General features: G+C 42.5%; 1 protein-coding gene across 1 annotated transcript in view; it reads right to left on the bottom strand.

The window, feature by feature from the left end:
- The window catches only part of DDX51 (DEAD-box helicase 51), a 139,132-nt gene extending 120,409 nt beyond the window's left edge, over positions 1 to 18,723 (bottom strand). The window contains exons 1-4 of the mRNA XM_085633323.1: positions 18,145 to 18,723; positions 14,099 to 14,897; positions 8,395 to 8,545; positions 7,908 to 8,053 (exon numbers count right to left, since the gene is read on the bottom strand). Coding sequence (XP_085489449.1) covers positions 7,908 to 8,053; positions 8,395 to 8,545; positions 14,099 to 14,897; positions 18,145 to 18,167 — 1,119 coding nt within the window. The 5' untranslated portion in view covers positions 18,168 to 18,723. The remainder of the gene's footprint in view (positions 1 to 7,907; positions 8,054 to 8,394; positions 8,546 to 14,098; positions 14,898 to 18,144) is intronic.
- Between the last annotated feature and the right edge of the window lie 3,197 nt (positions 18,724 to 21,920).

The raw sequence follows: 21,920 nt of genomic DNA, 5'->3' as shown, positions 1-21,920 counted from the left end.
TGAGGGCGATTAGACCAAGAATCACGGCACCAACTCGCTTCGCCCTGTTGGACTACTTAGGGAACGGGGGAAACAAAATTAAATATATTTACAATCACCTTATGGCGGGTATTCAGGATGATCTGGAGAAAACAGAACATGCATTGACAGCCAAATTAGATGATCTGGATGTGGATCTTGATCTAGCTCTTATATTAAATAAGAAACTATTGCGTTCATCTAACTTACGGGCCCAGCATTACTAAACATTGTTCAATTTGTATTTTACCCCGGCGAAGTTGTATGCGTGGGGAATGGTGGAGAATGATAAATGCCCTAGGTGCCAGACCGGCTCTGCAGATTTAATACATATGTTTTACCACTGCGACAAGTTATCTACGATACTTAGGGAAATCTCAAATTTTTGGGCGGGGCTGTTAAAATGCAGAATTGTTCTATCCCCTACGCAGGTGCTAGTAGGTGTAGACAGGAAAGTTGATCTTTGTAGTACTGCGGAAGCCTTGGTCTTTATTTCGGCCGCTGTGCTGCGTATTCTCATTTCTGTAGGATGGAAAGATCCTTCCCCCCCCACCTTCCAATTGTGGATGGCAAGGTTGCTCGGGATACATAATTATGAGTCTTGCTTATATGAACTAAAAAGCAAAAAAGGGAAATGGGTAGGAATATATGGGCACCACTCGTTAGCTGGAGAAGCTTAAACGCATAGTCCCTGCAGCTGTTATTTTCTGATTATGTACTATGAAATCTCATTGTTGTGTTTATATCAACATTGTTTTTTTGTATTATTTGTTTGTACTACGGTTTAATTCATTTTGTGTTTTACTCATGATTTTATAGGACTGATAAGATCATGTATGTGTATAAATCTATTTACGACACCAGTAAACCCTCAATAAAAATATAATAAAAAAAAAAAGGAACATAACTGTTTACAATTGAGGTTGCCGCGCTATGGGAATATACTTCCTGTTTATAATAAGAAAAACTTCTTTTACGATTTTGATGTTAGCACGACTTTCTAATATTCTAGTTGTGCATTCTAGAACTTAGGGAGTAGGTATCGCCTACACTAAATAATAGCGGACTGAGCGAGGTAGCCCCAATGTGAAGGGAGATTAACCCGATTTGAGCAATTAGATTTGAACTTACAGCACGTATCCTCACGTGTAGTAACGAGACCCCCATGAGTAATTGAATAAGGAGGTTTCGAACTACATGGAGTATCCATTAAAAAGAAGAACCCCTCTGTTTGGTATCGGGGAGGAGTTTAAAAAAAAAAGGCCCCTAAACCAGATTGTAAATGGGATTGATAGATAAGTATGTGGTCTAAGATGACGACCCCCAGTTTGAAAGTGAGACGGTTTGTTATAGGATTTAATGGCATTGAAATTATAGAACCTGTTTTGATTATTATTAAATAGCCTCATTGTGAATATTGAGAGCCTGTGCGGATCCGGTTTTAAAAAATTTTAATTGATATTTCCTTTTAAAATTCCAGGAATAGGTCTCTGCTTGAATTAAATAATAGCAAGAGAACCACCGGTATTGTGAGAAGTAATCAAAACGAACCGAACTTCTTTGAAAACAATTGGGAAGGCTAAGAATGAAATAAATACATACACACTATTGTTTTAACGGTGAGCCAAATTCTAATCCTAAATAACCTAGGTTTAATTGATATATGGATACTAATATTAGTTTATATACATTCTGTCCCAATAGGGTTTACGAATTATAAATCGTTTTGTACGAATAAATATGTACAAGAATTGACGAGTAATCCTAAGAAGATACAAGTGTAATATTAGGGTGAGTGGTGCCCTAAAAAAAAATTCTTTAAAGAATTTAAAAATTGAAAAATGAATAAAAAGGAAGATATGACTCAAATAGTTAATATTAAAACACTATGAAGGTGTCTATATAATTTGTATCTGTTTTGGAAAATTAGGATGCAGTGAATTGACACACCCCCCTCTGGTCACATAAGGATAACGACCACGAAGTCCCATTCCTGTGTAAGTATAAGTACTAAGCATGGAGTGAATATAGGCCATTTTCACCAACACGTCCTTGGTGACAAACTAGATCAAGTGGGATCATTAGACGGTTTAGTACGCCCCACGTGTCTCTCTCATAAGTAATTGAGTAATGTATCTTAAGAGACCTTTAGTTACAAATAACGATACTCTACCTTGACTGTCACTACTGAACTGACATATGAGGTGTGGCATTAGCAGACAATGCTGCATGAAGCAATAATAATTCAGTAATTTATTCAAGTGTGAAGTACAGTCTTTCTGTACTCCTAGACTAAGTAATGGATTAGATAAAATAAAATGTATTGCTCGGTTGGGTCATCCGTAATCAAGTATTTTGAACCAAAGAAAAGAAATAGAACTATGAGCACATGAATTTAATTTAACTGTATGTATCCCTTTTTTATAGATTGTATGTACTGGATAGTGAGAGCTGTTTTTAAAGTGTTGGTCCTGAAGAAGGTGTTACATACTATACATTACACCGAAACGCGTCGACAAGAGGACACAATTGTATTTGTTGCTTACATATCTCATCTTATTGTATTTTCTAATTTTATTTTCAATGTCTCATTTTATGTTTCAATTAACTATGTGCAATTACTGATTAGAACTGTTAACATGGAATATTGTGAATGAATATAATGGTTGTGTTTTTATATGAATGCTGTTTATAAAGAGGTTTACTGCAATACATTAAGCAGTCTTGGTTATAATATTGTAATACAGTTTGAGATATAGGAATTTTTAATAAAAATAATATACCCTATTCTCGTGGTGCTATAGTCTTTAGACTTCTTGTCTTTGGTTCATTATACATTGTATATGATTTTACCGTAGGAGTATTTTGAATAAATCCAAAAGGGAAGTCTTTTAGTTTTGAATACTTTACATACCCGGTCCCTTTTGGTTAAACCTGGGAAACTCTCTCTTTTTATATTTAGACGGTAAAGCTTTATACCAGCAACTTTAAAATAGACACAGGAACTAAATCACCATTTAACTGGGCACCCAAAGTGCACACAAAATAAATAGCCTTTTTTCCTTTTAAAGATAACAGAGAAAAATAAGATATAAAAAGCATACTTTGAAACAGCTTTGCTATTGATGTGCATAAGTTTTGCGCAGTCACCCAAAGTGAAGGGAGTCAATGGAAAAAGTAGTTTGAACTTGGTATGCGGAGGATATTGTGAATGTTAATTCAACCGACCAATGGATGAAGCCTGCAGACCAACAGTCCCTCTATGTGTATAATTTATGTAGTGATATTTGGGCAAACAAATCTAGCGAAACAAGAAAAGCGGTCTTAAAGGCCAGGCCAAAAAAAGTATAGAGGCAAAGTGTGACAAATGTTTTTGATGTTGCCATAAGAGGGCAGTGAATGACTTTGATTTTCACAGTAATGCACAGGATTGCGGTTCCCATAGAGGTTCACTACATAAAAGGACACGATAGCCGCTTATACTAGGGTCTGTTATTATCACTTTAGGAAGCAGTGTGATAGACTATGCGATTATCAGTGATGGGTCTACAAATATGGTTGAGGTACTTACTGTCCATGCACCTATCTACTCGTTCCAACACAATGACATTGACCTATGCCTAGACCAATTTAGGAAGCCAAGGGCCTGGAAAACATAAAAACCAAGCACAGCCTCTCACCCAAGTACAAGTGGGAGACCAATCGCAACGGCTAATTGATACAAACCATCAATGAGAAACATACTAAAGGGCAGCAGGAACTTGGCCAATATGATCAAGAGTCATAGGGAATACCAAAAAAGGTCAGACATCTTTTAAACAAAGTTTCCAGTCCATAACTAACCACAGGGTAACAACGAAGCAAAGGAAATAAAGTGCAGACCACCTAGTTTGACTTAAAATGTTGAGTTTTGCATGGTGGCTGAAAATTAAAAACTGTCTAATCAAAACACAGATAACCAAACAAGAATTAAGTGTCAAATACTAGAACACCCTAGAAGATTTAATACCGTGACAAGAAAAATAAACTCCAGTTTGCACAAACATTCCAAAAATGTGTTGACATCCTCAGAAACAGAGTGAAATAGTGGTACTTGCATACCAAAGAAAAGTTATATATTTCTTATGCATTACAGCAACTTAATGTCCTGAATCAACACGTGTCAAACTATAGAAAGTGGAGAAAAAAATGAAAGCAACATTCACCAGTTTAAATAAAAAGTTTCAAGGCGACACTAAGTGGAAGGCACAATTAACCACTTAAAGTCATCTGAGCCGACACAATCAATGGGATTTGTGACCAGGGGGAACCACACCTGGCCCAAAGTTGACGAGTAATGTAGGCAATAATGGTTTCAGTGCACTTATGAGTGATATTCAAAAGCCAATTGTGTGACACTTCGAATAACACTTTCTTGCGGGTAAATTTAAACACAGGCTGAGACCTTGTCACTAATCTCTACTGCACCAATCAGGACTCTAATTTATTTGTCTCAGGTTACACACCAAACATCAGTTAGGAAGTGTGTGGGAGCCTGGGGAGGCATATGTTTATCCTGCAAATATATAGCTTTAGAGGAGATGGGCCATGGATTTCCCCCTCGACCGTCACCTACCCAGCCGGACTTTGGGCAGACTCTCCTTTGTCTCTCCGCCATATCTCCCTCCTACCCTATTACCTTACTCCCCTACCCTTCTACAGTCCATTTATCTCTTCTTCTTTGCTCCTTAAATGTTTTCTTGCAACAGATGTAACTTGTAACTGGTGTAACTTTGTAACAATGTGGAACCTCATGTAAAGAGCTCTGATACCTCTGGGTCTAGCCAGCACTATATAAAACTTATCAAATAAAATAAAATGGAAAGCTCAAACACACTGCTGCAGGCTACTATCTGCAAAGATTAAACTCTTCAACATGTCACTCCAGTCAGAACAATTCCTCAAGGCGCGTTCAGAAGGGCTTATCACCCCTCCCCCAAAATATTTTTAAAAAGAGCACTCCAGGTACAGATAACCCATAGCAGAAAAGTATTTAAGTTGTTGTATGTCTTCTAAACAGAAGAATCCAGACAAAATCAAGACATCCACACAAGAACCAAACACATTTCTCCACCAAACAGTGGACAAGCAACCACACCACAAGCCCTTAGAAACAAAAAGGACCACGTGAAGACAAGCATTGTTGGTATGGGGGACTCCGTGCAATGCAAGCATTAGGGTAGTGTTTTCTCTTCGCATGGCAGAGGTTTTTGGTATGCTCACCATTAAGCCATCTTCAAGATTATCCTCATAAAATCTGTCTGAATGCACCACTACCCAGTGCCATTAAGGGAAAGCCTAAAAATGTCAATCTGCATGCACTGTAGACTCTCAAATCCACCTGAAAAAGTACAGGAAGAACTTATAAGAAATAATCAAAACACTGTACTGAAACAAAATACAATTAAAACAAGCATTGGCATAGCCAATAGGTCTCGCCTTTGGGACCTTATAAGTGTTTAGCCATGCAACAGTTGCATAACTAAATACTTATAAGGTCCCAAAAGCGAGACCTATTGGCTATGCCAAGCAGCCGTGCGGCCGCGAAAGTGATCGCGATCAAATATCAAAGCGGCCGCAAAACCGAAAGTAATGGCGGTAAAGCGCGGCGCGCGCTCCCGCGCACATGCACTGTAGCACTAGGCTGGCCTGGTAGCACTTTTTGGAGCCCTCTCAATAAGTCTCGCCAGACCAGCGCATGCGCTGGGCAGGCGAGACCTAAAAACAGCTGAGTCAGACAGCTTCCATCAGGAACAAGGGGCGAGGCAGGAAAACGGCAATAGCTCAAATCTGTTAAACCTTCACACGAAGAAGTCAGCATATGCTTCAGACGAATTACAGATTCCTGGCTACTCTTGGACGATACAAAAATCAGCTGACTGCTCTACACAAAGGGTCTGTTCTCCTGTCCACACAAGAACTACATCCAAAACAAAGCCCCAATACACTCTAAAATACTGCAAACACGGGGATTAAACAAAACAAAAACGAAACTATGGGTCTTTCAGAGCTTACACAAAGTGGGAGCCCACCAATACTTGCTTATGATAAATGGTTAGATTTCCTCTACTGTGGTGACTCTGCAATGATTACACAGAGTGGGACTCCAGAAAATACACAGCTGCTATTTAAAATGATCACAACAATGGTAAACATACTCACATACTGCTATTGTGAATACACCTCGAGAAGTGAAAACAAATGTTTCTTGTAGAAACCTTATAACTGTAGAAAATCGCCAGTCATTCTCCTGAAAGTAGAGAAGGAATTCCTCTACACAAGAGATGCGTGCCTGGCAAAGTCACCGCAAAAGCGCCGACACACAGTACCGCAATCTGTATGGTCAGCACCCACAACCCCGAGATCATGAAAGGGGAGCGACAAACCTGGAAAGACTGAATAGGTCAGCAATGCAACCTGGGCATCATAGACAACCAGATAAGCACCCTCACCCACTGCTCAGGAGGAGATGAAGAGCTGGAGCCTGTGATGCCAAAGGACACACAGACTTCCCTGGAAAGTGTCATAAATAGGCAAGTCCACCCATTGAGGAGAAAGGGGAGGATGGACAGGGTTTGCCAGAGGGTAAATAACAGTGTGAGCCTCCTCTGGTAACGAGGGGATATCCTATACATGGTACCCGGTTAGTAAGTGGTCCTTAAAAGCATGTTCTGTTGATTCCTATTTTAGGATTTGAACGCTTTGGATGTGTTTTCTACTTGTGTGTTGTTCAATTGTTGGAACAGAGATGCTTGCTATATAGTTATGCAATACAACTGAAAATGCACATAGGACGTCAGAGCGCGTTCTGGAGTAGGAGACGTTAAAATTAGAAAGATGTGAGGAAACGTGTGGTTGAGGATTTACTTCTAGTGCGGAATACGTCTGTTTGAAGTGCGTTTGTTATTTGTTGTCCAACTAACATCTACTCTGAACAGACATACCCACACTTATTCCACAGAGGGCACCACAAGCAGCACCTGGTCTCTGGATGATGCAACATTACCCTCGACTGCGCATTTCTAAGGCGGACACGTACAGCACTGGACAGCAAGAACCACTGGTTTCAGCTCGGTGTGTTCGTTGTCAGACAACAGATCCGAACTGAAACAACACGCTGCCAAGCTGACCCACAGGGACCTCGTCTTAATCAACACCTGGTCTCTCAGTGATGTAACATTAGTTCAGCAAAGAAACTGCCACTTCTATGTAAAGCCGGTTTTGCAATTAAGATTTTAAATTCTTACTCTGTGTGTCAAACAGCAGCAGCTTTGTTTTCCAACAACACACCCTGATATTTACCCAAACGGATCTTATTTAAGATAACACCTGATCTCTGAGTGAAGAAACATTACCTCAGTGCAAAGACTGTTCACTTCAAAGACAGGCCACTGGTGTACTTAAATGCACCACGAGTTACAAAGAAACACATTTAAAGGTGGTTTAATTAATCATTAGCGATATACGTTCTTCCCAAGTCATTTGCTGTGGCATAATTTGTGTTCTATTCAAGGATACACCTCATTAGCAAGATGGTGAAGCCCCCCCCCCCGCCCCCCCCGCCCCAGGAATCAAACACACAGGGAGGACTGACTCTGGCAGAATGCCCAGGCAGCACCTGAGTGGCTCCTAAAGATGTGTGGGAAACTGACTGGTACATTCTGATCACAGGGGAAACAAAGTGAGGATTTGGGACCCACAGCAGCAGAAGCTGTAACTTTTTAAGCAGGACTGGGGTGGGGGAGGGGCACACAATCAAACACTATCATTGTGTTCCTGCTGATCAGAGCTACAAACAAGACTGTATGGGTTGAGCATAGATTCTTTTTGTTCAAACAGTCTGAACTCACCTGGATCACCGGGATGACAAAGGCCAGTGTCTTTCCACTGCCAGTGGGAGCAGAAACACAGATATCGCTGGGACGGTATCCACCTCTCCCGATTAAAAACCCGTGGCAGGTGCTCTCCAAGATGGCTGGGATCACCTCCGCCTGCACTGAGTAAAAGTAGAGCAGCAAGGATGGAGCATGAGAGTACATTCACCAGGAGAAATGATGCATGAAAAAAGAAGGGTGCAAGTAGTAATGAAACAACACTGCTGGAGTAGCCTCTACAAGAGAGGGATCAGGTTTATTTCTACAATGCCATCTGTGCGGAAAGCCTGACACGGCTAAGGCAGGGTTATCTGCATGTCTAACATGAGGCTTGCCCTTTTCAAGATATAGCGGCTATCAAGTTCTCCTCAATAAATTATGAAGGACACCAATTACTTGCAATCTACACATCAATGCGAGCGAAGCTAGAAGACAATATATGAGTTTGATGCAGAGTGGATACCTGGGAAAAGAGAATCGATCTGGTTTGCTTTGAGTTTCTTCAACAATTTGGGATGGATTCCTGGCACCTCATGGATCGGAACCAAGTGCTGCTTAATATCCTTTTGAACCAGACTAGGATGGGAGAGCCAGTGGGGTAAAACCCGTTGTACCTGGAAGACAAAAAGGGTTGTAAGCAATAGAAAGAAAGAAAGAGTGAGTGAGTGAGTGAGTGAGTGAGTGAGTGAGTGAGAGAGATATGGAAGGCCCCACAAGTGTGCAAGCGTGACCATGTGAAGCTCAGGCATCCAATAAGAGGACCCCAGTAGCACTTCTCACTTATTCTCAATTAAATCCCTTCAGTCTTCTGTGACTATTAAAAATTACTATTTTAATTAGGCCTTCCAATACCACACAACTGGGTTTCTCTACCTGGGGACTCATAAATGTTGAGCCTTAAGGCTGCTGGGCATGGGATATAACCCTAAGCTTCACAGGGTGAATAAAGCTCTTTTACAGCATGTCTATTTTTATATGCAGTGATCACATTACGCGGCCGGCCCGAAGTGGTTGTAGGTGACTTGCTGTGTATCCTCCTGCTAGCCATCTCGATCTCATTGTCAGACTTTAGCTGCCGGCCCGGCCTGGGTTGAAAGCATTTTCCTGTGTTTTGCACTAACTGACTTCAATAAAGGTTTTTTGAAAAATTAAAAAAAAAAATTACTATTATATTTTTCTTTGGTCAGATCTTGAAGACTTTCTGGGTGCTCGGATTTCGTGCTTGGAACTATATAAAGATTCCATAGCTGCAGGCAATTACCCATCCATTACACTATCACTCTGAAGGGCACAAATTAGTTAATGGACTTTTCTTCAACTCATAATTTGAAAGCTCACGTCTGTGCTTAGAAAAAATCTTTGTTTTTCCCACTTTCATCTGCACATAAATGTGTCTAGATTTCAACTCTTCCCTTCATATAACTGAATCCAGATTCCTTGCTCTCCTTAGACAAGATCGTAATTAGATTCCTTGATTCCTACGAATGAACTGTATCCTCATTCCGCTCCTCGGTGTACAAGGCGGTATGCTGAATACCTAGCTCTCCTTCGATAAAAATCATATCCCAATTCATTGCTCTTTCTCTGGATACAAATGTACCTCAATTCCTCTTCCCTGCCACCCTTCCAGGTAACACTGTGCCAGATTCCCTTCTCCATGAATACGATCAGATTCCTGCCTCTCACTGCATATGACTGTGTCCAGATTCCTCTTGTACTATGGATACAACTATTAGGATTCCTCTCTCGCCCTGGATACAACTCACTGAAGTTCCACTTTTCCACCTGGATTAGACAGTATCCAAACAACTCGCTGCTCCTGGATAGACCATAATGCCTAAGGGCAGGAAATGGCTGTTGCTACAGGGGGGAGGGTGGTAGGCTTAGTTAACTTCTCTATTAAAAATATATTTTTTAAGGAAAATTCAAAAACTAAAGAAAAGTGTATACTGTCCTTCTCACATCTCCCTCATACTGCAAATGAATCTATTCAGAGTGCTATTTTGCTATGCTATTTTGTCCCTAATTTGGTGTTTTCTTATTGAGCATTTCAAACTTAAATTACATTTGCAAGGCTGCTTTCTTTTAGGTTTTAAGTAGGTACGAGAGTATTCTCAGTATTTGAGATCAAGTGTGTTTTGCATTCCGAGAACATTTTCCTTGATTGAACTCATGTTTTTCACAATGCATTTATATAAGTGTCTTTGAGGTTTTCTGAAGTGTCTCTCTCCAAACGAGTACAATGCATCCATGCAGAAATGCCTTCCTATCCATGTGACTATCTTAGAATGCGAAGTCACTAGCTTTTGTATTTTGTATTCTTATGCCTTTTTCTTGAAGTTGTATCTTCTTAATAAAACTTAAACTTTCAGCCTCAGTTTCCATGGCTTACATATCTGTTTCCTTCATTTTTAGAGCGAGCGTTCCCAGACACCCCGCCTCAAATTAAGGTGCCCCTTTTGTCCCCAACTCACTCCCTCGATCATACGATGAAGGTTCCCTAAGCCCTATGCTCAGCCCCCTGCCCTCTTGACCCTTAAAAAAAACCTCCCTCGAACACACCCCAGGATACAACGTTACACAGGTTCCCTTCAGGGCTTCATGCAGTTGGAATCCAGATACCTTCCTGCCTTCCAGATGACTGCATGTATGTGCAGATCCAGAATGCACCCCTACATTTAACTCAATAGAGATTACCATCTCACCGACAGCACCATACACAGGGTCTACGCTTCCCCTACATTTAAATGAACACAGATTCTAATGCCACTTCACCTACTATTGTTCACAGCTTATTTTCAGCCTCTACATACAAAAGTACAAAGATGAAATTCCCTACAATATACCATGGTTTACAAAACTCCTACTCTGGCGCTTATGATTACAATTAGATTCCACGTCCCCTGGCATTAAACTATTTTCCTCTTCTCAACATAGAATATTCATTCACCTCTCGACCCAGGAAACGGTTATGTTTCATATAGGTCCCCCAATATAGCCTCAGGTCCCCTAACCTTTCACCTATATTCTCCCCTACCATTACACTAAATAATGTTTTTTTGTATTGACTTTTTACCTGATTACGGTAATGCCTAAATGACATGGGGTTTTCTCCGAACAGCTTAAGCCTCATTCATTATGCATGAGGATTCTTGAAATCACACCAGGACAGCAGCCCTACCATCTCCTGCATAATAACTATCTTTAAAGGTCATTCCTTCCGTCACCCTAGTCCGACATGACACAGCAAGGTATATCCCCCAGGGGTACCCCTTTGGATATATATATACACCATATCTTGCTGCGGTAGTCAGAGGAGAAAAGGACTTCCATGCCGACACATTGACGCTGAGGTTCCTGCACGCAAACACTCCAGCTCGCAGTGGTCTGACATCCCTTGCGAGGTGTCCATCTCCAGACCAGGACGGGGTCCCACAGTCTCTCACTTCAGCTAATGGGGTTGACTTTATCCTAGAGGGATTCTTGGCTATGCTAGGTACACTTAGGTACATCTAGTTAGTGTCGCATCGTAGGAGTACGCATTTACTACTGTCATGTATTTGATACTTGCCTGTATTCATTGTTTTAGCACGATGGTAGAAATCTACCATCCTTTTACTCTGTTAGTGCCTATAATCATTTATATCTGTTATTGTCTAATGGTTGATTCAGCACACCTATTTTACACTAGAATGACGCTGGTTCAATAAATGCTTATTGGGAAACGTCCCCACTGTTTATTCTGTGCATCTCTCTGTGACACAGCGAGCACGAGTGACTGAGCGAAAAGTAATGCACTGTTTCCACGATCCTGAAGGATCGGGGTTGTCATGTTAGATAGTTGCCAAGAACTATTCTCTCCTTGGTAAGAGGGGTTTCTAGTGGTGCTGCCAGCTAGCTGGTATACAGGCTAACATACTCGGTAGGGGTGTCCAGAGTCAGTACGGACACAAATCCTACAATGTGTGTTGTCTAAACGCGCAGATCCTATATAGGTTTATAGGAACTACACAACAAAACTTCAGGCTGACAGCCCTGATTAATAACGAGGCTAAATATTATGCCGGAGTCCTACTTGAGCACCTCAGGGAAAAGGCGGACTCTAACTCTATAATCCCCATAACCAAACAGGGTTCACCAAGAATACAGGGACCACAACAAATATAAAGGCCATTTTGCTCATACTCGACCACTCTAGAGCCTCCAAGCTTCCCCTCTACATCTGTTACATTGATTTTCAGGCCGCCTTTGATCACGTGGACTGGAACAGGTTATGGGAAAAATTGAAGACCTGGCAAATCCCATCTTACCTTCTGAGAGCGACAGAAACCCTATATTTCAACACATGGGTAAGAACCAAACTGGGGAATGGAGACAATCTCTCAAGAGCCATCCCGACAACCAGAGGGCTCAAACAAGGGTGCATACTAGCACTGCTGCTCTTCAATTTATTTCTCGCTGACCTTCAGCCAATACTCTCTTCCACCAACTTGTATGCCCAGAAATTAGAGTCTGCTCAGCTATCTAACGTACTCTATGGCAACGACCTGGTGATACTAAGTAGAACACGAGTCGAGATGCAGCAGCTCATGAAAGCAAGAGAGGAGTTGTTAAGTTCAACAAAATGAGAATAAACCGCAGACAACCAAAATATCTGGAAAAAGGTCCCTTAAAGGGAAGACCATCTGGTACCTTAGGGGGGAGCAGGACAGAAGAAACAGACAGATACAAATACCTCGACCTCACACTTGAAAGTGATGGCTCTTTCAAGGCTCACAAGGAGGGGATCAAAAAGAAAGGGTGGCACTCGCTGAAGGCCTGGCAGGGATGTTTAGACACAAACAGGCCCTACTACATCCCGATTCTTGAAACCGCGTCAGCAGAAATAGTAGCTACACTAGCCTATGGTTGGGAAGCACTGAAAGGTAGAGATACTTCCAGGATAAAACCTCGGTTTGCATGTACAGGCGAATCTTTCATCTCCCCCAAAGCACCTCACCAGCACAAATCAGGCTTGAGTTTGGGCTGATAAAGCAATCCCACCCAAGAGGAGCAGCTTTCGTCACCTTCTGCTATAAGCTAAGAAACTCAGAGCACTACTCCATTAATTTACAATGTCTGGGAGTTGACTACAAAAAAGCGACGCTTGCCCGGCCACAAACATCTTAATGATACTATCTAAACTGCTAGGCCTGGCGGAATTGTAATAGACCACACTATTAAACCAATTAAAAAAGCGGTATCAAAATCATTTAAAATTTCAACATCGCTGAAGACATAGCAGCCCCTAGCAAGACGCTCACATGCCTTAGTCATATTAAACAGCTACACATCCCTGAGACCTCAATAGTATCTTATGGAAGCTCTAAACCCCAAGATAAAAAAATCGATTTCTGTCCTGCAGACTGCGCTGCTTCCCATTGCTACCATTTAACAAGCCTTGGCTGAGGACAGCAAGAGTCACAGCCTGTAGGTTATGTGGCTTGGCAGTTGAAAACCTGTACAATACCATCTGCCTCTGCGAAACCACCCTAGAAATTCGTCAGAGATTTCTGCGTCCCCAATGGATACAGCAAGTGGTGTGCGCCTGTAGGGAAGCTATCCTGACCGGCTTCAATTCATCAGATCAAAGCTCCATTGAAGAACAGTCAAGTATATTCTAGGTGTGGAAAAGGCACTCATAAAGGCAGCAAAACAACGCCAAGGGCTAATACACCAGCCTGCACAAACAACAGATTGATTGTAGCCCTCTGACTGAGGAAGTAGTAATCTCCTTGGTCAGTGCCAATAAAATATTCTTCATTTCACTTGCCCCGCCCCTTTCGAAGGACTCTTGACTAATCAATTTTATTGTTACTTGCTCACTGATGTACAAAAACCTTTAAACTACTGTTGATCATCTAACGTACACGCTTCTATTGATATTTTAAAATGATCACTACCAGTACTGTACTTTTTATTGGTTTGTATTGTAAAGATTTTAAATAAACAATAAACTACTTATTATTAATTCACCTCTCCAGCTGCATTTATCTGCAAATCCCTTTCATCAGCAATCACTATGTAATTAGGATACATCTACCTTTCATGAAAACACATTCCAGATCTTCTCGCGAAAGCCTGTGCCACCCATATTTCCACCAATGCAGAAATATGATCTGAGTTACCTTCTGAACCGCTTGCCTCTCAAATCCTCCAAGCACGAGGGAGCTGATTTCAGAGTCAGTTCCTGCAGCTACCTCCACCTTATCGTCATCCTCCTCTGCAGCCTTTGAGGATTTCAGCTCTGGGCTCCCATGTTCTTCAACCCCATCGCTCTCTTCCTCCTCCGATTGACCAGATTCATCCCCTTCTTCCTGACTGGAAGCTTTAGTCCTGCTCATTGCCCCTTCCTCCTGCCCCTCTGCTTCATTATCCTGTACGCTCAGCTCTGACGTTCTCCTCTTTCTCTTCTTTTTCACTTCTTTCTCTGTTCCTGCTTTATCCCCTTCTCCCAACCCAGACTTCCTTTTCTTTATCGTCTTTTTATTTTCATCCTTCATTCCCACTTCTGCCTCTATTCCTTCTTTGTCATCTTTTACTACATCCTCTTGTACCAGTTCGGATTCACTTTTCGGTCTCTTCTTTTTTGCTTCCTTCTGCGCTCGGTCGTTCTCAGTTTCACTGGGATCTGACAAAGAGGTCTGTGCTCGTTTGTGTGGCTCTTCGCCGTCTTCAGTCCTTTGCTTTTTCTTCTTCGCAACACTAGTGCTCTTTTCTGTGCCCCATATTCCCTTTCTCCCTGCTTCCTGCGCCGGGCCTGTAGAATCATCCATGAGAACCTTGCTTTCTGATTTTGCCTGTTGCTGCCCGCCAACTGAAGCCCGTTGCTTTTCCAGCTGTCTGGCCTTTGCCCGTTCCACGACTTTTTCCAGCAACGCCTGGGACCGGTCTTCCTTGACATCTTTGACAGTATCATCGAGGAACCTGTAAATGTTTAACACATGACATTTGGTTCTTTTTGCAGCACTGTAATTATCTAACGTTTTTTATCCAATTAATATTTTATACCCACTTCAAAATGTTAACTATCTTATCTATCTTCGAAGAATGAAATCAGTTGCCAATGACATTGATTTAAACCTGTGACCTGCAGATCAAAGGACTACACTGGTTTCAGGTGGTTGCAAGCATTATTTTTTAACTCTGTTAAACCATGTAGAATACCTACTGGGGTAAAGGAATGGGGATTCCGGAGCAACCAGCTCCTAACTACTTGAAATGAGATTGGGTACCTGAACATCTGATCACCCAACACTTCTTCTAATAGATAGAACAGAATCAGATCTACAGAGGTCCAATGCTCACAATACCTTCAACTCAGTTCTCAGGACAGGACCAAACGATATGCACTTCAAGAAAAGCCCGATAATTGAACTTTGCTGCGTTACCTACTTTACATGCAACGAAGTCGTAACTAAAGAATATTGGGCATGGGTCAACCCTTCCCGGACTGGACTCCAATTTCCCTTTCCTCATTTTGCAGAGAAAATATTGTTATTACAGAACTCTGAACTGACCAAAAGGAAACGTGCAGTGCCATGTATAGCTCCCTGATAAACGTATATATTGAACCAATGAAGGTTTAGGGCCTGCAAAAGTGATTTCCAACAGCAATCTTTGGCATCAGGGAAAAAAAAGAAAAAATGTCAGCACTTTTTGCTGCCAACACTCAAACCAGAAGCAATGCATTGCTTTGGCTAATACCCGTCAAAGGTGAGGCACTGTGTTTAGACAAAAGCGCTGGAATTCTTACATCCAGCATGAACACCATCAAAAATCATCACACTTTTAGGATACATGTTGTACAGACCCCTCCACCCCTTTTCTAACCTCACCCACCATATTTTGACATGTACCTAAACAACTTCATAGATAAAGAACACTCTAAAAGGTGCAGCACAATAAACACAATTTAAAAAGCTCTACTCCATAAAAGATGTCGAAATCCATATACTAAAAAAAGAAAAAAATATGTTCCTATCCAGAAAGCATTGGACTACCTATAAATTATCTGTTTTTAAAATGTGATTTAATCGATTTTTAATAAGAAAGGCACTGTAAATATGAAAAGTTCGAAATACTTTCAAACACTGGCCAGTATTACCACTGATGCTCATGAGACCTCCATGTGCACGGGTCGACAGCAGGGGCTGAGGCAAAAAAAAAAAAAAAAAAAAAAAAAAAAGAAGACGTATTCCTGACTTGCAGTACTTATGTAAAATTAAAAAGTGCAAAATTGTATTTATTTTATTAAAGAAGTAAACAAACTAATGGCAAGCCAAAAGAGAAGTCAGTAATGAGAACGCTGAAATAGTTAGGCTTTTTAAGAACCTTATAACTTTCAGGCCACAGTTCCATGCTTGTGAGTACTTGCCGATGAACTTGTGACTGCTTCAGCCGAGAACATCTGGCCAATAATTCTGTGAGCCGTTTAAGCCAAAAATGCAGAACTATCAGGAGACCAGTGTAAAAATCTGGATCTGCTGACAAGGCACAAACTCGTCCGTCTTACGCGCGGCCTCCTTCCTTTATTGAATGTCAATTGGTAAAGCAGGACGAGCTTCTGGCAATTGTGCCAATGATAGACACTCGAAATCTCCTCCAGACACTGGATGGTGGACATGCAAACTGAAAGAGTTGGCCTTAGATGTGGCAATCATGCATGATATCATAAATGGCTTTCTTCCTGAAGGCATAGTTCCTGCAAATCTAAAGCATACAAATCTAAAGCATACAGAGCCCATGTCACTAATAAAGAACCTGCAAGTCCTCAAGTGTTAAACAACTTATTTATTGTTTAGATGTGATCTTCTGGACTTCTCACTGGTGGATTTTCGCCGATGCCCACAGACCAACGGTTAGCTGCCACTGACTAGGTACAGCCTTCCCCCACACAGATATACTGGCTGGAGGGCCACCGCCTGGGAGTACTGATGGGCCGACACGTGACCACAACTCTTCCTTCAAAAGAAGAATTACTATCTTGGCCAGTAACATGAACAGATCTTACACAAGCCAAAAAAATAGAGGACATCCCTTGCATACAGAAAACCAGATCCAGTGGTCAATCTTTCTCTTTCATTGCTCCTAAAGCATGGAACAACCTTCAGCTGCACAGCCAAGCCTCCCCATACTTTGTGAATTCCTCAAGAAGCTGAAGACCTGGCTCTCGGGGATTACAGCTGAGCTGGCCAGCCTCACGTCTGCTTGAGGCAGGATGCCCGCATGGGTGAGAGCGTGCTCTACAAATCTACATAACATACACATACATAGGGTTCCCACAGCTAGGGTGACACCAGCTCAGTCATAACCTACCTCAGGATTAAAAATGCAATTCACACAGCAACAACTCTGACAGATTTCCCACCCCCCTCACCTGCCCCGATATGTGGTAGGATTATCGCAAGCACCTTCGCCCACAGAACAATAAAGATACTTGAGGAAGACAAGAACTACCGGAGCAACCATGGGTGAGGCAGAAGACTGTAATTAAGGGAAGGCAGTTAACTTTGCTCCACCAGAGGAGTTTGCGGGGTTTTAATCATGAGCAAGCGAAAAAGAAATTAGCGCAAGGACGAGTCTGGCGCAATTTCTCAAAACGGGTGGTCGCGGCAGGTCGCTACCGTTCACGCTGAGAATGCTGCTGCTTGAATAGAAAAACTACTCGAGCGGCAGAAAGAACTAGAACTCTGTAGCGCAACGCATGGTGCCATTCGCGCTGACTTTACAGCGCGGAACAAGCTCCTGGCTCTAAAAATCCGCGCAACGTGCCGAAATTCCAGCACTCACAGAACTCTGCAGAATCTTGCTCCGTTTTTACATAACTGTGCAAGTTGAGCCCATCTTTAACTATAATACCCCCACCAGCAGAGCGTCCGAAGGCATAACCATAAGGCAACTAACACTTGTATGGATTCGACTAGAAGGCTGCAATGTCCATCCTGCTATGATCACTGCCACAGGGGACAAACCCGTCACCCCTCCTCAAAAGTCAATTTAACCCCACTTACAAGGGTCAGGGGAGTCATTTGTAACGGCGATCCAGACCGTTTATTAGGCAAGTCCGCAATCGCGGACAGCGGTCTGCATAAAACCTAAACCGTCTCAATAAAGCAGAAAACTGACAAATGCTCCGTTAAAAGAATTGTAATACCATAACAGATGTATTTACCTGTTAACGACAAACAAAGCCATTGTCAAGAAGATTTGTGCTGAGACTTTGACCCCCTACTTGTTCACCTCTCCCTATGGAGCATTGCTCCTCGACAGAGTAACGCCTTCCTTGCCTGTTTGCTTCTTCTTTCCTAGTCTTCCCTTGTTCTTTTTTTTCTGTGCTTGTTTCCCGTGTGGGCTTTTCCTTCTGCTCTTCGTGAATCTCTTTCTTTTTTCTTTATTTCTCCCTTCCTATGCCTGCAACTTTTGCTTGCCTCTTTCTTCCTTGTCTGCCCGGCACCCTTTCTTCGTGCTTCTTTGCCCTCTTTATTGCCGCCTGTTCATTCTTGTCCCTTTATCCTCCTTCGCTACCACTTTTTTATTCCTTCTTTGCGTCACTACATACCCGTTCCTTCTCTCTGGTTTTTTATCTTCCCAGTCTATATATTGCCCCCTCGCGCTCCGCTTTCTTCCTTCCTTCCCTACCACACTTCCCTTCCAAGCGCCCTTCACTGCCTGCAATTTGTATCCCTTCCCTAACACAACCACTCAAAACACACTCGGGAAAACAGCATGGTACAGTAAACGGAGCAAAGCAGGCGCTGTTAGATGACGTGTGGTTAATGAGGGAGTAGAAAGAGGACTCCAAAAGAGCACAACACCTAATTGTCGGAGCAAAACGCACCAAGTTGATTTGCAAAAAAAAAAGCCTCAAATTATAAAACTGTGAAAAAAATATCCACAGTTAAAATGTCAGCATTTTAATAAGCGCAGAAACACCGGGAAGTGCTGGCCTTGTATTGCAAAGAATAGTACCATGCATGGCCATTTAATGGCGTCCGTTTTAGAGTCAGGCCACAGCGTCACTGGGACATCCTCATAAATGGCATCACAGTGACGCCTGACGTTCGCTGACTAGTTTCTGTTTTGCTTTCCTTGGCGACATCTGTCTACTCGTCTTTCTCTGAATGTGACAGAACACGACTATCTAAAACGCTAACACGACGCAGTAGGGGGCGCCCTGCTGCTACTGTTGTCAGTTTTAGAATGAAGGAGCCCAAACATGCTGGGTTAGGCAAGGCAACACAATTCTAAGGAAGATATTGTGATGTTGGGGCTTGGCTGAAGGGCAGCACTCGGTGCGCCAATAATGACAGGCAAAGGGTTAGTGCTCATAGCTGCCAGGGTTTCATTTTTTATTTATTTATTTAATGCGTTTTTATATAGCGCGGACCTTACCCGAAGGTGTCAGAGCGCTTCACAATAGGAACAGTAATGATACATAAGGAGAACAATTACAAGTGAGCATGTTACAAAATAAAACGTTACGTTACATGAGGCAATAGTGACAATTGTGCAAGTATCAAGAGCAAACGCTACGTTACAAAAGGAAAGGTGACATATGTGCATGTTACAAAAGAGTACAAAGTACAAGTAGAGGTATAATACTGCACTAAATGGCAGACACTCAAAACACAAAAACACACTGGGAAGGCACTTCTATAGGCATGGAGAACATAATTTCCTATAATGGAAGGACTTCCTTCAGAAAATAGAGGGCGTGAATTACATTTGGAAGTGTCTTTGAAGGAGGAGAGCTTTGAGGTTAGTTTTGAAGGCCTGGGAAGAGGTGGTGGTCCGGAGCTGAGGCGGAAGTGAGTTCCAGATTCTCACGCCGTTGCCTGAAAAGGATTGGGCCATCGATCTTTCCTTCTTGAAAGTGGGAGGTTCAAGCAATACATTTTCTGCATTACGTGATGGTCTGGAGCCTCCAGAGAGTTTCAGTTTATTCGCCAGGTAGCGAGGGGAGGAGGAGTGCAAGGCTTTGTGGGTGATACAGGCAGTCTTGTAGATAGATCTTGCCTCTATGGGAAGCCAACGGAGGGTGGATAAAATGGGTGTGATGTGGTCGCTTCTTTTGGCCCCATATATGAAACGAGCTGCTGAATGGAGAACAGACTTCAGGAGAGACAAGTGGGATTTGTGGAGGCCAGTACGAAGAGAATTTCAGTAGTCCAATCTGGAGATAACCAGCGATTGGACCAGGGTTTTAAGGTCGTGCTCCGGGAAGAAGCGACGAATCCCCCAAAGAAGGCACAGTTGGTATCGAGCAGACTTTGCAATGGAATCAATGTGGGAGAGTAGATTGAGTTTTTTGTCGAGTATGACACCAAGGGATTTTGCGCTCTTGACAATGATGGGTTTATTGTTCAGCAGATTAATCTGATCCATCCATGATTTCACTGGGGGATGAGAAAGTGAGGAGGAGAGGAGGAGGAATTCAGTTTTGGAGGGATTCAGGACCAGTTGATGAGTTAACATCCAGTTTTTAATGGAGCCGAGAGTAGAGCTTAGGAAGGAGAGATTGTGAGAGGAAGCCACCTTAAGGTAGATTTGAGTGTCGTCCGCATATAGATGATAGTGGATCCCGGATTTACTCAGGAGATTTCCCAACGGTTCTAAATAGAGATTGAACAGTGTTGGTGCAAGTATAGAGCCTTGAGGAACACCTTGACCGACCGCTAAAGGAGATGAAAGACTGTTCGCTATTTTGATCATTTGGGATCTATCAGAGAGGAAGGAGGCAAACCATTTGAGCACAGTGCCCTCCATGCCCATTCTCTGTTGAAGAGTGTTAAGGAGAGTGTTGTGATTGACAGTGTCAAAGGCTGCAGAAAGGTCAAGAAGAATTAGAAGACAAGACTCCCCTGAATCGAGTATCCGCAGCGCGTCATCAATCACTAGCAGCAGGGCTGTTTCAGTGCTGCAGTTTTGAATGAAGCCGGATTGGAAATTGTCAAGAAGATCATTGTCCTTGATATGGCGAGAGAGTTGTTTCGCTACACATTTTTCTGTGATTTTCGCAAGAAAGGGTAGGTTAGTGATGGGACGGTAGTTGTTGAGGTCGTTCGCATCAGCGGTGGGTTATTTAAGCAGTGGGGTGACCTGCCCAGTTTTGAAGGAAACAGGAAGGGAGCCTTGACTGAGGGAGAGGTTGACCAGAGTGGTCCAATAGGAAAGAGAATGGGTATAGAAGTCAATGGCAATGGCACTAGGGATGGGGTCAAGAGAATGGTTAGAGGGCTTTGTATCGAGGATGCATTTAAGGAGGGCATCATCAGAGATGGGGTCAAAGTTTTGCCAAATGGTTAAGGATTTGCGCTCCTCTGTAGGGGTAGGATGAATGACCTGATCTACAAGTGATTTCACCTTTTCGTCAAAGAATATAGCGAATTCCGCTGCTTTCTTTGTGCAATCCTCCAATTTGGAGGTTGAGGGAGAGCTGTTTGGGTTCTTGATGAGGTCAAATAGTTTTTTGGGTCTATTTTTGGCTGAGTCAAGGAGGGATTTGAAGTACGATGCTTTTCAAAGGAAGATGTGCTTGTGGTACTTGGATCTTGCTGAACGAAGCGTGGCCAAATTTTCGGTGGAGGGCGCTTGTCTCCATTGTTTCTCAAGGACTCTTAGGTACTTCCTTTCTTCATAGAGGGATTTATTGAACCAAAGTGCTGAGGGAGTGGGCCTTTTCTTTTTGCTTTGGAGAGGAGCGACATTATTGATTTCGACTGCAAGGACTGTGAGGCATTGGGAGGTGAGTTCGTTAACATCTAGGTCCGGGTCTAGGCTTGGAAGTGATAGCAAAGCAGAATCACAGAGGGTACTGAGGTCAAAATTTTTAGTGTCACGGAACCAGGAAGTAGCCCTCTTAGGCTGGCCAAGAGTTATAGAGTGTGATAGGTGAAGAGAGAATGAAATGAGGAGGTGGTCAGACCAGTCTACATGAATAGGGGTAGC

This window comes from Triturus cristatus, chromosome 11 (genome assembly GCF_964204655.1).
Source record: "Triturus cristatus chromosome 11, aTriCri1.1, whole genome shotgun sequence".
Taxonomy (NCBI): domain Eukaryota; kingdom Metazoa; phylum Chordata; class Amphibia; order Caudata; family Salamandridae; genus Triturus; species Triturus cristatus.
This window is presented reverse-complemented; position numbering and strand designations above follow the sequence as displayed.